Below are 13,111 nucleotides of genomic sequence, written 5' to 3'. Positions count from 1 at the left end.
GAAGCGTCTAGACTGGTCCAAGAGGAATCTGAAGACAGATTTTTCAAAGGTTTTATGGACTGATGAAATGAGAGTGACTCTTGATGGACCAGATGGATGGGCCTGTGGCTGGATCAGTAATGGGACAGAGCTCCACTTCGAGTCAGACTCCAGCAAGGTGGAGGTGAGGTACTGGGCTGGTATTATTAAAGAGCTGGTTGGACCTTTTCGCGTTGAAGATGGGCTCAAAATCAACTCCCAAGCCTACTGCAAGCTTTTAGAAGACACTTTCTTTAAGCAGTGGTCCAGGAAGAATCTGCATCTTTCAAAATGACAATGATTTTTATGCAGGACAACCCCTTCCTCACCTGTCCTGAACCCAATTGCGAACTTGTGGGCAATTCTTAAACGGGAGATTTACAGTGAAGGAAAACAGTACACCTCTCTGAACAGTGTCTGGGAGGCTGTGGTTGCTGCTGCACAAAAAGTTGATCGGCAACAGATCAAGAAACTGACAGACTCCATGAATGGAAGGCTTATCACTGTTATTGAAAAGAAGGGTGGCTATATTGGTCACTGATTTTTTTTTTATGTATATGTCAGAAACGTTTACTGGAAAGTTTTGAGTTGTTTGTTTATAATTCTCACTTGAACAGATGAAAATAAAAAACGTGAGATGGGAAAATGTGTGTATTTCATTTAGCTGCGTAATAATTCTGTGCAATAATAATTGCCCAATAATTGTGCACATATAGATATTCTCCTAAGAAAGCCAATACCTCACTTTGACTTTCTTAAACATTCATGTTTGAGGTTTATTAACATTTCGGATTAACTGAGAGCACTGTAGAAGGTGCTCAAAGTGTCAATATTTTGAAAAATATTTAGAAATTAGAGTCAGGTGTTTTTAATCAATGGGATGCCAATCAGGTTCTGTTATTTCAATCTGGTCACACCACATGTTTTGGGGAAGTGTATCATGGCACAAACAAAGGAAATTTCTGAGGACCTCAGAAGGAGAGTTGCTAATTGCTCATCAGGCTGAAAATGGTTACAAAACCATCTCTAAACAGTTTGGACTCCATCAATCCACTGTCAGACAGGAATTCAAAACAATAGTTACACTCCACAGGAGTGGTCAAGCAACAAAGATCACAGTAAGAGCAAAGTGTGTATTAGTCTGCGAAGCCACAAAAGAGCCCAGAGTAACTTTTACGCAACTAAAGGCCTGTCTCACAGTGGCTGTTAATGTTAATAAGTTTACCATCAGGAGAACACTGAAGAACAATGGCGTGCATGACAAGGTTGCAAGAAGAAAGCTGCCCCTCTCTGAGAGGACGTTACTGCACATGGACAAGCCAATGTTTTGTGGATAAATAAGACCAAAATAGATCTTTCTGGTTTAAATGTGAACCGGTATGTGAACTTTATCCCATGTGTGAATCACAGTGGTGGTAGTATCATGGTTTCATCATCATGGAACAATGAACACTAAATTATACCAGCAAATTTAAAGGAAAATGTCAGGACATATATCTGTGAGCTGAAAACTTTGAGCTGTCCATGAGCTCAGGAGAACAGCAGAACAACACTAATAACAACCCTAAGCACACAAGTCATTCTAACAATGAATGGCTAAAGAAGAACAAAGTTAATGTTTTGGAATGGCCAAGTCAGAGTCCTGATCTTAATCCTATATAAATATTGTGGAAGGACCAGAAGCAAGCAGTTCATGGGAGGAAATACATCACCATAACAGAGTTGAAGCTGTTTCATATGGAGGAATGGGCTAAAATTCCACCAAGCTGATGTGCAGGACTTATCAGCAGTTACCTGAAACGTTTAATTGCAGTTATCTTTGCACAAGTGGGTCACATCAAATACTGAAAGAAAAGGTTTTGTGTCTTATTTGTTTAATTTGGTTCTCTTTATCTACTATTAAGACTTGTGTGAAAATCTGATGTAATGGAATGTAAGGGTGTAATGGAACACCCACATACACACTACTGAATTCATACACAGTAGGGTGCAGTGAGCAAAATACCCAGAGCAGTGGACAATCCTATGCACAGCACCTGGGGAGCAGTTAGGGGTTGGGTGCCTTGGTCAAGGGCAGTTCAGTCATGTACTGTCAGTTCAGGGGATTAAACCAGCAACCTTCCGGTCACAAGACTGAAGCAACACTGTATATACATATAACAGCCCATTATGAACTCAATATCTTAGTGATTTAAAAAAAAAAATTCTAAAACAAAAAAAGAAAAAAAGAAAGAATTGAAAAACTCTTGAGCTCACAACTACAGACATGTCCTACAGCTGATTAGCCTGCCATTTCACAGTGACCTGATAAGGAACATTGTTACTACAGCCTGTAGTACAGATATTAGAGCAGAAAACTTAAAAGGGGTCTGTATATTTTTCCCAGACTGTGTTCAAACCAAAAAAAAAAAAACATGCCGCCAATCAGAATATTCATATATTAATAGGTCATTTATATAATGCCTATGAAAAACAAATTTCTCTCACTTTTTTAAATAAAGGAGTAAAATAATGTGCAAACATTGTTAAGGTTTCAATGCATACCATTTACTACCCAGTTCATACTGTCCTTGTATGGAAATTAAATTGCAAAACCAGTCTGTTTTAAATTCACTGCTTTTGTGATGTCACAGGTATCTACTCATTAGCTGTAGCAGTGCTACAGTTACAAATGGTTATGAAGTACCTATATATAACAGTCTTAATTTTAATCTTTTTTTCTACCTCCAGAAATCAGAAAGTGTATCTTTACCTATACATATACCTCCCATAACCACATGAAACTGATATGATTTTTTTTTACATTTGACCCTTTAAACTGCAGGGGCCTGTTTGTGGGAAAACACATTTTTTATCCTCATTACTACACAGTTTACATATTTGATATAATATTATGTAGTATTGTATATTTTACAGTTTTATAGCAGGTACCAAAGCAGTGGAATAATGTGAATGATATGTCTGAATAAGCCTGTTTCGAAAGATCTTTTTCTTTGCTTTGAACAATTCTACAACGTGATCTAAGACTCTTGAAGTTTCTTCGATTGCTACTTATTTTTTAGGTTCCTTTGTTACATAATAGAGCTTCTCACACCTTTTGCCATTTGTCTGTCTAGACCTCCTTCTGGTACTTCTAGCTCTCTAATTGTCTTATATAACTCAGTGATTAGCCCTTTCCTCTGTGCTTGTGTTGGACTGATCTTGGTGAGTTTTTGCTGAGTCATTGCATCAGGGGTCTTGTGTCCTGGACTTCATAAAACCTGTTAAGAAATGTGTATGGGAAGGGGAAGGCATTGGACTTTGACAGTAAACCTTGGTGATGGTGGGGGTGCTCAGGTGAGTGTACGGTTTAGGGTCACTTAAAGATAAAAGTTAAACTTCTACCAGCATATTATCTTTTAATTCCTATCAAACGAGGGTATCTGTATGAAAAATCTGCTACCTTTGTCCCACCAAGCCTAGTCAGGTATCATGTTTTAGCAGTATTTGTTCAAAATGCTCTTACATTCTCTTTCTCTCTCTCTCTCTCTCTCTCTCTCTCTCTCTCTCTCTCTCTCTCTCTCTCTCTCTCTCTCTCTCTCATTAACACACGCACACGCACACACACACACACACACACACGTAGTGACTTGGATTTCAACCCCATCCCCATCCCTCAGAGTCTCATGCTGTAGCTCTCAAGAAGCTTGACCAGAGGCACAGCTACTGAAGACCAGAAGATAGTCTGAGGATTCACCTGGCCACACTTTGTGTTTTTACACTGCCTCAACTAACTGAATCTCCATTTCAATGCTTTGGAAAAGGCAAGAGGTTTAGCAGCACTGTTTTTAATCCAGTGTTGAAGTGTGCTGCATTTTCTCAGAAAAGCTGGAGGAATTTCAGAGCTGATTATGCAGCACGGCACAATCTGCTGGAAAAAAATGAGCTTCTCAGGTTAACATGTTCTTCTGTTTTGCCGTGACCTACTTTAGTGTGATAAGGCTTTTGGCTTTTTTTTTGCACTGCTGCTGGAAATTTGCATTCAACAAAGGATCACATTGAGCCCAGGAGGTTTCGCACGAGAGTGCCCTCAGTTCTGGAAACTCATCGGCAGTAAGACGCCCAGGCAATGTAATTCTAATGTGCTTTCATATTGTGAATGGTTTACCAAGTGTGACTTCAAATATTTTTAGTCATAAAACAGAAACTACCATTAAAGGGTTTATAGTCAGACCTAGGCAGTTATGTCCAGTAAAAAATCCATCAGTTGTAATATATATAAAAAAAATTAACAAAGCCTAAACTGTAGGAAAAACAAATTCTGTTAATTCAACTAAAAAAGAGACTGTGTTCAAGTCAAAATCTTTTCAATGAAGCAAAGTTAAAAAACACTTCAACTCAACCTTTGCTTTGCTTAATTTTTGCTCAAATCAGCTTGATCTCTGTGCTTTTACAGATACATCAGAACAAATATTGAAGCAGAGCCCCAAACTTTAGGCTCAGTCCAACAGAAAGCAGCAGCAGAACTCAGGCAGACTTTTGACTGTGCTTGTGGATCATGGCTTTCGCAGACTTGCTGGAGCAGGTGGGCAGCACTGGCCATTTCCAGATCATGCATGTCACCCTGCTCTCCTTGCCCATCCTCATGATGGCCAGCCACAATCTGTTGCAGAACTTTGTAGCTGCTGTGCCGTCTCACCACTGTGTTGCCCATACTAACCTCTCTGGACACCTGCTGGACCCAGAGGACACACTGCTCATCAGCATACCCCTGGACCAGCAGGGCAGACCTGAACGCTGCAGACGCTACACCCACCCACAGTGGCACCTGCTGCACACAAACAGTTCTAAGGAGCTGGAGTGGGAGAACGAAGAGAATGGAATCAATATGCAGGGATGTGTGGATGGATGGAAATACAACATGACCGAGATGACCTCGACCATCATTACGGAGGTAGGGGACAGAGAGGGTTTGTGCTTAGTGCGCTGTAAAAAAATAATGAAACACTTAATGCGACAGTTTGTAATACATTTTTCTGTTATGTAAACCTGCATTTTTTTAAGTAAAAAGTACTTACAGGTCATCATTGGTTTGTGCATTGGTTTTCTCTGAGGTCAATCCAGTTCAACTAACTGGATTTTGTTTCTGACAAAGGAGATCAATATAGTATGTAAACACAGTTTCAAAACATATCATTCACTTTCTCGCCCATATATGGAAGCTAAGCTGAAACATGGCCCATGCACTGATTTTTTGATGTCACAAAAAAAAAAACAAGTCATTTACATATATCCTCACACTTCAGCTCATCATATATACAATGAAGTGATGAGCCTGCACAGCTTTTTGACTGATGCAAAGTACACGGCAGCAAGTTAGAGCAGCACACATTTACAAAAATCAGGCTTAATGGTGTAAAGTAGTAAAAACAGTCTGTTCAATTATTTTCATATTTTAAGGAGAGGAAGGAAAAGGTCAGGGAGACATCAGTGTCTCCTGCTTCGCAAGAGCACGTCTATTGGTCCTACTGGTAAAAGGCAAAAGTAATCAGAGCATTGTGTGTCTTGATTTGTTCTGTGTCTTTCTCCTACAGTGGGATTTAGTGTGTGATATGCGGTCTCTGAAGCAAATGGGACAAACTATTTATATGGGAGGGGTGCTTGTGGGTGCAATGATCTTCGGGGGACTATCTGACAGGTAGGGATCACTGTGTCTACTTGATTAAAAACGTTATGACCATTCAGTGACCAACAGTTCCTCATATTTCAATGACTGTCAGTTGAAAACCTCCTCTAATGGTCTAATTTCACCAGGCTGTTATAATTAGCATTCAGAAACCAGGTCTACACTGCCTTCTGTATTTGTGCTAGTTTCTGTAGTCTTATTCTATTTTTCCATGAAAGAGACAGCTATAAATAAACAACAGTATTATGAAAGAAAAGTGGCATGGAAGAAAACGACAAGCCTTTCGTGGTAAAAGACAAGCCTCTTGTGTGCAAAAAGATAAGAATCTCATGCACAATTCTCTGAAGTACAAAAACAGTCCATACATATCCAGTAGAGTTACTGGCAAAGTCAATAACAAAACAGAGGCTGGAATCTTCACAGGTGAGATAATTGTGAAGATGATTTAATTGGAACTGACCACCTATAGGCCCTATAGGAAGAAGTTGGAGAAAAGACTTGTCTTTAAAGTAATGTATAAATGTTAATAATGGACAGAAGTGGGTACTGTAGCAAAAAAGAGTATCAGTTTAAAAAAGGAACTGTGTAAGTGCTATTAAATGTCTTGGGATCCAGTTATCCTTAAATAATATGATTAAGCTCAAATGAAGGGTGTGAGCAACACAGCAAGTGCCAAACCAGCAGAATATAATAAAAAAAAAAAGGAATTAGGAACTAAAGGAGGACATCTAAAATGGAACTGATTAGGAATTTGAAAAAATTACAAAAATGAAACTATGTACATGAAATTGAGTAAATGTAAATAGTTACTTACCACCTTTGATAAATGACAATATGAAGGATATATAATATGAATGGCATGCAGCTTCTCTTGCCATACTATATGTCCCTTCTAGGTGGCCAGTTCTCATCAATACGTCTACAGGCTTAAGCCTGGCCAATCTGTGTGGCAATTTTGATCACAATCATTTTTATTAATACTGGGGCTCCTCATCTTTTTATTACATTATATATTTTTTAGCACATACTTCCTGCCACTACATCCCTTTTTTGTAAACTCTCAGAAGAAAAGGTACTAAACTGTCACTGGGGCAATATCTCTCTTGTCACTGGGGTAGTATATGGGGTAGTACATCTTGTTACCTTTAGTCAGGGAACATAATTGTACCATAGTACATTGAAATTATATTTAGTGTATTAACTCCACATACCCTGTCTGGTCTCCAGGTTTTTTATTTTATTGTTCTGTTTTGATACATTAGCTTATAAAAAATTTAAAATGTGCTTTTCCACTGGGAAAAATTTATTTAATACAGTTGGACCATAAAACCACTGTTGTACCTTTAAGGTACAAGGTGAATTAATAATGTTTGTACCTTGATGAAGCAAAATTTGTATCTGCTTAGAACCTTTATCGCTAACAGTGTATGTCAGTCTAACTGTAATTCTAAACAAAATAACAATACCACAGACATATCCAAGTGCCAACTCAAAGTGACGTTTAAAGCACAGAACGCTGAACTTCGTCTCTGTCTCAGGTTTGGCCGGCGTGTTTTATTGCTTATCTCTCACCTGATGATGGCAGTGGCAGGGACGTGCGCAGCCTTTGCCACCTCCTTCTCCCTTTTCTGTCTCTTCCGCTTCTTTTGTGGCATGGCTCTGTCCGGTCTGGTCCTCAATTCCTTCTCCCTCAGTGAGTACCCGCCACAGACTCATGAATGTTTAACCCCTATAAGCATGTTTTGTAGGGTCTCAAACAGATTCCATCATGTCTGTGTACTCAATAAAGCAAGCCTTGGCTGAATAATGATCATTCTGAAATCTGTTTGGAACTTCCACTCTCTCTGTAACTGAGGAAATGTGAAAATCAATTCCCTAAACATATTGCCTGAGGCTGTAACGTATGACTGTGGTGGCAAAGTAATTCATTTATGTTGTTCAGTCAAACTCAGCATATCAAAAAATCTATAAAAGCAGATGGAAAACTACAGAGCCACTGGTTCACAGCAACACATAAGAGTTTGTATTTAATACATATTTGTCATACTTTTCTTAATTAAACAATTTAATTTAAATATATATTTCTGGCACAACCTGGAATACCCAGTCCTGGAATTTGAGCCTGTGACCCCCTGCCTGCTGGCTCACCTCTCCTACCACTACCGTTGATGACAGCCACCCCCTTTTTTTCTTACTTGTCTTTTTTAATGAATGCTAAGAGTATGTAAAGCTGCATCAAGGCAACAGGGAATCCAAAAAAATAATACACTTTTGATATGTTTGGCATGTTTTGCTCATTACATCATTAAGTATATGCTCTTTCATAGCACTAATGTCTTCATTTTTACACTTGAATGTGTCAAAAAAGTAAAAAAAAACAAGGAAAACCCTTCTGCAAATAGGTGTGTCCAAAAAAATGAAAAAATGAACTGGTACTGTATGTATGGTGACATCCACATCCTCCTCTTTCTGCATCTCATATAGTTGTGGAGTGGATCCCCACTCGTGTGCGGACAGTGGTGGGCACAGGCACAGGCTACTGCTACACTACAGGCCAGCTCATCTTAGCCGTAGTGGCTTACAACATCAGAGACTGGCGCTGGCTCACTCTGGCTGTTTCTTTGCCCTTCTATGTCTCCTTCCTCTACTCATGGTTTGTTCAACTCTTCTTTGAGAATGCGCTAAGCCTTCACTCTCACTCATAAAAATGAAGTGAAACTGAAAGAAGGTGGAATGATGGCATAGAAGAACCACTTTTGGTACCTTAAGGATCCTCTCAATGGAGGTTACTTTAAAGAACCATTTTGCCACACTGAAGCACTACAAAAAATGTTTCTAAAAAAGTTTGAAAAAACTTGTTCTTCCAAATCTAACACATTACATATGGGAAGGAAATACTGTAGTAGCTAACCAGGCTAATATATCAACTTCTAAATTTCATTGTGAAAAGGTTACACAACAGTAATGCAATAATTCTTGCCAATTAGCTAGCCAGTTAACTAGGCTAGGTTTGGCTTAGTAAACAAAAGACTGGCATTAGTTTGCTATTATTGCTATAATTAGCTAGGTGGTCAACTCCCAAGGCATTTTTTAAATCTAAAATTAGCTTTATTAGTCTTCTGGGTTTTCCAGCTAGCTATTCAGCAAACTGACACTAAACCTATTTTTGTGAAATAGTGCCAGCAACTTACCACAAAATATGTTTGTAATTGTTAACAACAGGTTATGAGATCTTGTGTAACAAGTGTCACTCTTAAGCTGTCTTAAGAGAAACTATTAGCTATATGGTGCACTATTTTGGGGTTCTGCCATTTTGTAGTGGAAAACATAGTGCAGATTATCCACTGCACTCAAACAATCCCACAGTGCACTGCAACAAGTAGAGTATAACCTATGTGCCCAGGAGGATAAGGGATACTCATAAGGCACTGCATTTGTTCGTAATGAGAAAACCCATAGGAAGTGTGCAAAATCGTTTACTACCATGACAAATTCTGTTTCCTATAATAAAGCTCATTACAGTGATCCGGATCTATTAATGTAGGTTATTATACTATTACTATTTACTATTACACTATTGAATGTAAGGTATAGGGATTAGTAGACCATTTTGGACACTGCGTCAGTCTATGTATGCAGAAAATCAGTTACACAAAAAGTTATAAATCACTGGAACATGTATGCATGAGTGAAAGGGTAAACAACTAGAGCAGGACTATGCTTGAAATACTTGTTTTCTGAAAACGAAAAAAAAAAAATCACAGTTAAGCCTGGGCATTCACAAGGTTAAATAACCATCTCCACATTTAATAATTGGAGGCAATAATAAAATAAGAAAATATTCTAAGTGTCTTTGTTAATGTTTTGGCTATGCTTATTGGGTCTATTCCTATACAAACATGGGGTATTTATATCATCATCCTCAGCCTGGTTTCTTTTTTAGAGAGAGCAAGATCATTAAAGTAGGCCTTTAGGCTGGAGATTCAACATTATTTGATTTTCCCACATTTTTAAGTGTGGGAAAATGTGTGAAGAACTTTTTCAAAAGCACAAAATAACCTTCCACATAATGCTTGTTTGTTCTGTTTTCACCCCCATGATAACATCCAAGAATCTATTTTGCTAATGAATGAACCGTCACATATATGTAGGTGGTTCTTGGAGTCTGCCCGTTGGCTGGTCCTGAACAAGAAGCCTGATCAGGCAGTCAAGAACCTCAAGGCTGTGGCGCGCATGAACGGTCGTCGTGATGAGGCAGACAAAATCAATATAGAGGTGATGATAGTATCAGTGTAAAGGGTCATGACAGTTTCTCAATCCTCCAAATCATCTCATAACTGCCTCTGTGTGATTTTGTCTATGTATGTGCAGATGCTGCAGCAGTCCATGAAGAAGGAGATGTCTTGCTCACAGATCAGTCATAGTGTGCTGGACCTGCTACGGAAGCGCACAATGAGAACTATCACTGTCTGCCTCAGTGCAGTCTGGTCAGTTGCTGTATTCAGATTTATTCACTTTCATTTCACCACACTAGACATCCAGGTTAGTTCCATAAAGGGGCCATATCATGGAAATGATCATTTCCTTTTTTGGGGGGATTAAACAAGTATATATAAGGTTTGAAAATGTACTGTGTACTACCCAGTTCATACTGTCCATATGTGCAAATTAAGATGCCAGAACAACTTGTTTTAAATTCACTGTTTCTGTGATTTCACAAGAACCAACTAATTTACATATATGCACTTATTCAGCCTACAGCAGTTTAGCCCTGCCCATTCTTATATTAGTAATAAGGAGTGTTCCAGCTCTGAGTGCTTTCTGAATTAGGTGAAATACAGGGCAATTACAATCAGAATAGAGCTCATTTATCTAATATCAGTCTTAAAGGCATAGTAACAAAAACAATCTGTTTAAGGGATGAAGAGAGGTTGGAAAATGGTGAGGTAAAAATAAATTATGGTCCTTTTGCTGCATAAAACCACACAACTTATAAATATACTTTAAAAGTAAAATATACATTAAAAATGTAAAAATGTCAAAAATAGCCCCTTTTATCTCAGAGATTCTGTATGCATTACCGCTTTGTAACACAGCAGTGATTTTTTTTGGTGGACTGCTAATTGTTGTGGATTCATGTTCTCCTAGGTTCTCCACAAGCTTTGCCTACTATGGCCTTTCCATGGACTTACAGAAATTTGGGGTGAACATATATTTGATCCAAGTGATCTTCGGAGCCGTGGATATTCCAGCCAAAATCATTGTCACAGTATCTATGAGCATAATAGGACGGAGAATATCCCAGTGCGCAGCACTCATGTTAGCGGGCATTACCATCCTCATCAATATGTTGGTGCCCTATGGTGAGGATAACAGTGTGGTTCTACTAATGTTATCACTAATTCCTTTCCCTTCCTTTGTTCTGTAATGTCCATATGCATGAGGAGGCTCTTGGGCTGTCTTGACGCTGCTTGTGGCTGTGTGCTGTGGTGCTTTGCTCTGATGCCTGTTCTCATTGTGCATGTGCAGAACTGCAAACATTGCGTACCAGTTTGGCAGTGATTGGAAAGGGCTGCCTTGCTGCCTCCTTCAACTGCTGTTACCTTTACTCAGGGGAGCTATACCCCACTGTAATCCGGTAATTTCTCTCGTTATCATTAACATAATCGTTGTCATCATAATTATCTTCATCTTCTGTACTCTTGTATTAAAGGATATGTTCACATTATCAAGTTATTTGAACTAGCACAAATCTAGCACAAATCTGTTCTGATTTGTCTTAGCTTTAGTTTTCACAGTTGTGGAGATCTTTTCAAGTCAGATTTGATTAGCTTTCATATGTTGATTAAATTAAATACATCTGATATGTACAAAAAAATGTGAACGTAATCTGAAGCATACAATTTAATTGTGCCTAAACTGCAGGATTATTGTTGAGATATTAATCTTAAAGGTTATTATACAGAAAAAAAATAATTATTTAGTAACAACCACAAAACTAATAGCTAAGTTCTGCCATTATGAGAATAAGGAAAAGCATGGGTGCCATTTGCATCATTCCTCTGGGTTTATGACCAGACATGGTTAAAACAAGCTCAGAGAAAGCTTTCAAATCACAGCTTACATTGCATTCCTTTGAATCTCACAGGCAGAATGGCATGGGATGGGTGTCGATGATGGCACGTCTGGGGGCTATGGTGGCTCCCCTGGTACTTCTGATAGGAGAAGCTGTGGCATGGTTTCCGGGTTTCATCTATGGAGGAGCTCCCATTCTGAGTGGAATTTTCGCCTACTTCCTCCCTGAAACACTAGCTACTCCTCTCCCAGACACTATCCAGGATGCTGAGGAGAGGTGAGTCTGGGAAAGAGAGCATGTCTATAATGTAACTCACTTATGGAGTCAGATGATTTGCACTGAAGGTGAATGTAATGGCTGATGTACATTGTCAGTGGACTTGTTTCACACAGTAAATGGATCTCTAGGCCCTTAAAATGAAGCTAATGCTGTTTAGATGAAGGTAAAGAAGTGGAAACAGTACTTTTAGACCTTACAAATGCATTTGATACTGTGAACCATATTTATTATTTAGAAACACAAAATTAATTCTACATTTTGACACTAAAATGAAACAGCTGCTTAAAAAAACAAGTCAGTAAACAATTTGCAAGGTTTTATTGACTGATTAAACAAATACACATATAAACCTATTTTCACATGAAACGTAGTTGGTCAAGTTTTACATGTATTTTGTTAAATTGTTTATGCTGTTTTATTTATTTGTTTTAACTCTTTTAAGAAATCTATCCAGAAGTAGGAGCTGCAAAATAGCCTTAGCTAGAAGCCCTATACACATACATCACGTTCATCTGTATTTCATAAAATAAATGAATTATATTGCATTAGTTAGCCTGATAACTGCATAATGTTTTTCTTAATGTTTTCCTTTCCTTTCCTTTTTTGGTTATACAGAGGATTCATAAGGAGAAAACAAACTTCTAAGAAAGAGGAAATGGTCTTAAAAGACTCCAGCAACAGTCCACTAAAGGAAACTGCAGTGCCTTAGTCCACTGTGAGTGACCTGTCCATGGAGCACACAATCCAGCACACAATCCAGCTGCAATAGCTTAGATGTTAAAGAGGGTTTGCAGTGATTTCCTGGTGATGTGAAAGGGCTGAGAGAGAGTGCAGGACAGTTCCTACTTTACATGATGAAACTAAGGCTACATTGACAGCATTATTTGTGTGTACAGTGTTTTCAGACTAGAATGTAGTTGAAATGATTTATTGATAGTAAATGAATAGTAGCATCAGATGACAGGTCAGAAAAATCATTTTAACATCATTTTAAACTTTCACATGTTTGTTTTGTCAATAATACAAAACCAGGCTAATAAAGTATTATAAAGATTCTTCTTAACTAAGTGGAA

At 38.3% G+C, this 13,111-nt stretch overlaps 1 protein-coding gene across 2 annotated transcripts; it reads left to right on the top strand.

Moving 5' to 3' along the window:
• Positions 1 to 3,618: 3,618 nt before the first annotated feature.
• On the top strand, positions 3,619 to 13,111 carry slc22a6l (solute carrier family 22 member 6, like). 2 transcript variants are annotated; one of them, XM_017698725.2, is made up of 11 exons: positions 3,619 to 3,951; positions 4,454 to 4,951; positions 5,592 to 5,695; positions 7,222 to 7,376; positions 8,168 to 8,336; positions 9,835 to 9,958; positions 10,055 to 10,170; positions 10,832 to 11,046; positions 11,213 to 11,321; positions 11,832 to 12,035; positions 12,654 to 13,111. In XM_017698725.2, exons 2-11 carry the CDS (start codon positions 4,556 to 4,558, stop codon positions 12,745 to 12,747), a joined length of 1,686 nt encoding a protein of 561 aa, XP_017554214.1. In that variant the 5' UTR covers positions 3,619 to 3,951; positions 4,454 to 4,555; the 3' UTR covers positions 12,748 to 13,111. The 2 variants fall into 2 exon arrangements, with proteins under 2 accessions (XP_017554214.1, XP_017554213.1); XM_017698724.2 differs by having other exon boundaries at positions 3,619 to 4,128.

Source organism: Pygocentrus nattereri, chromosome 16 (genome assembly GCF_015220715.1).
Source record: "Pygocentrus nattereri isolate fPygNat1 chromosome 16, fPygNat1.pri, whole genome shotgun sequence".
NCBI classification, from domain to species: domain Eukaryota; kingdom Metazoa; phylum Chordata; class Actinopteri; order Characiformes; family Serrasalmidae; genus Pygocentrus; species Pygocentrus nattereri.
This window is presented reverse-complemented; position numbering and strand designations above follow the sequence as displayed.

Bases quoted from the DNA above. Each gene is read 5' to 3' on its own strand.
- slc22a6l (XM_017698725.2), top strand. From the start codon at position 4,556: ATGGCTTTCGCAGACTTGCTGGAGCAGGTGGGCAGCACTGGCCATTTC. The intron at 5,696-7,221 runs GTAGGGATCACT...TCTCTGTCTCAG, and splicing joins TTCGGGGGACTATCTGACAG to GTTTGGCCGGCGTGTTTTAT. The intron at 11,322-11,831 runs GTAATTTCTCTC...TGAATCTCACAG, and splicing joins CTATACCCCACTGTAATCCG to GCAGAATGGCATGGGATGGG.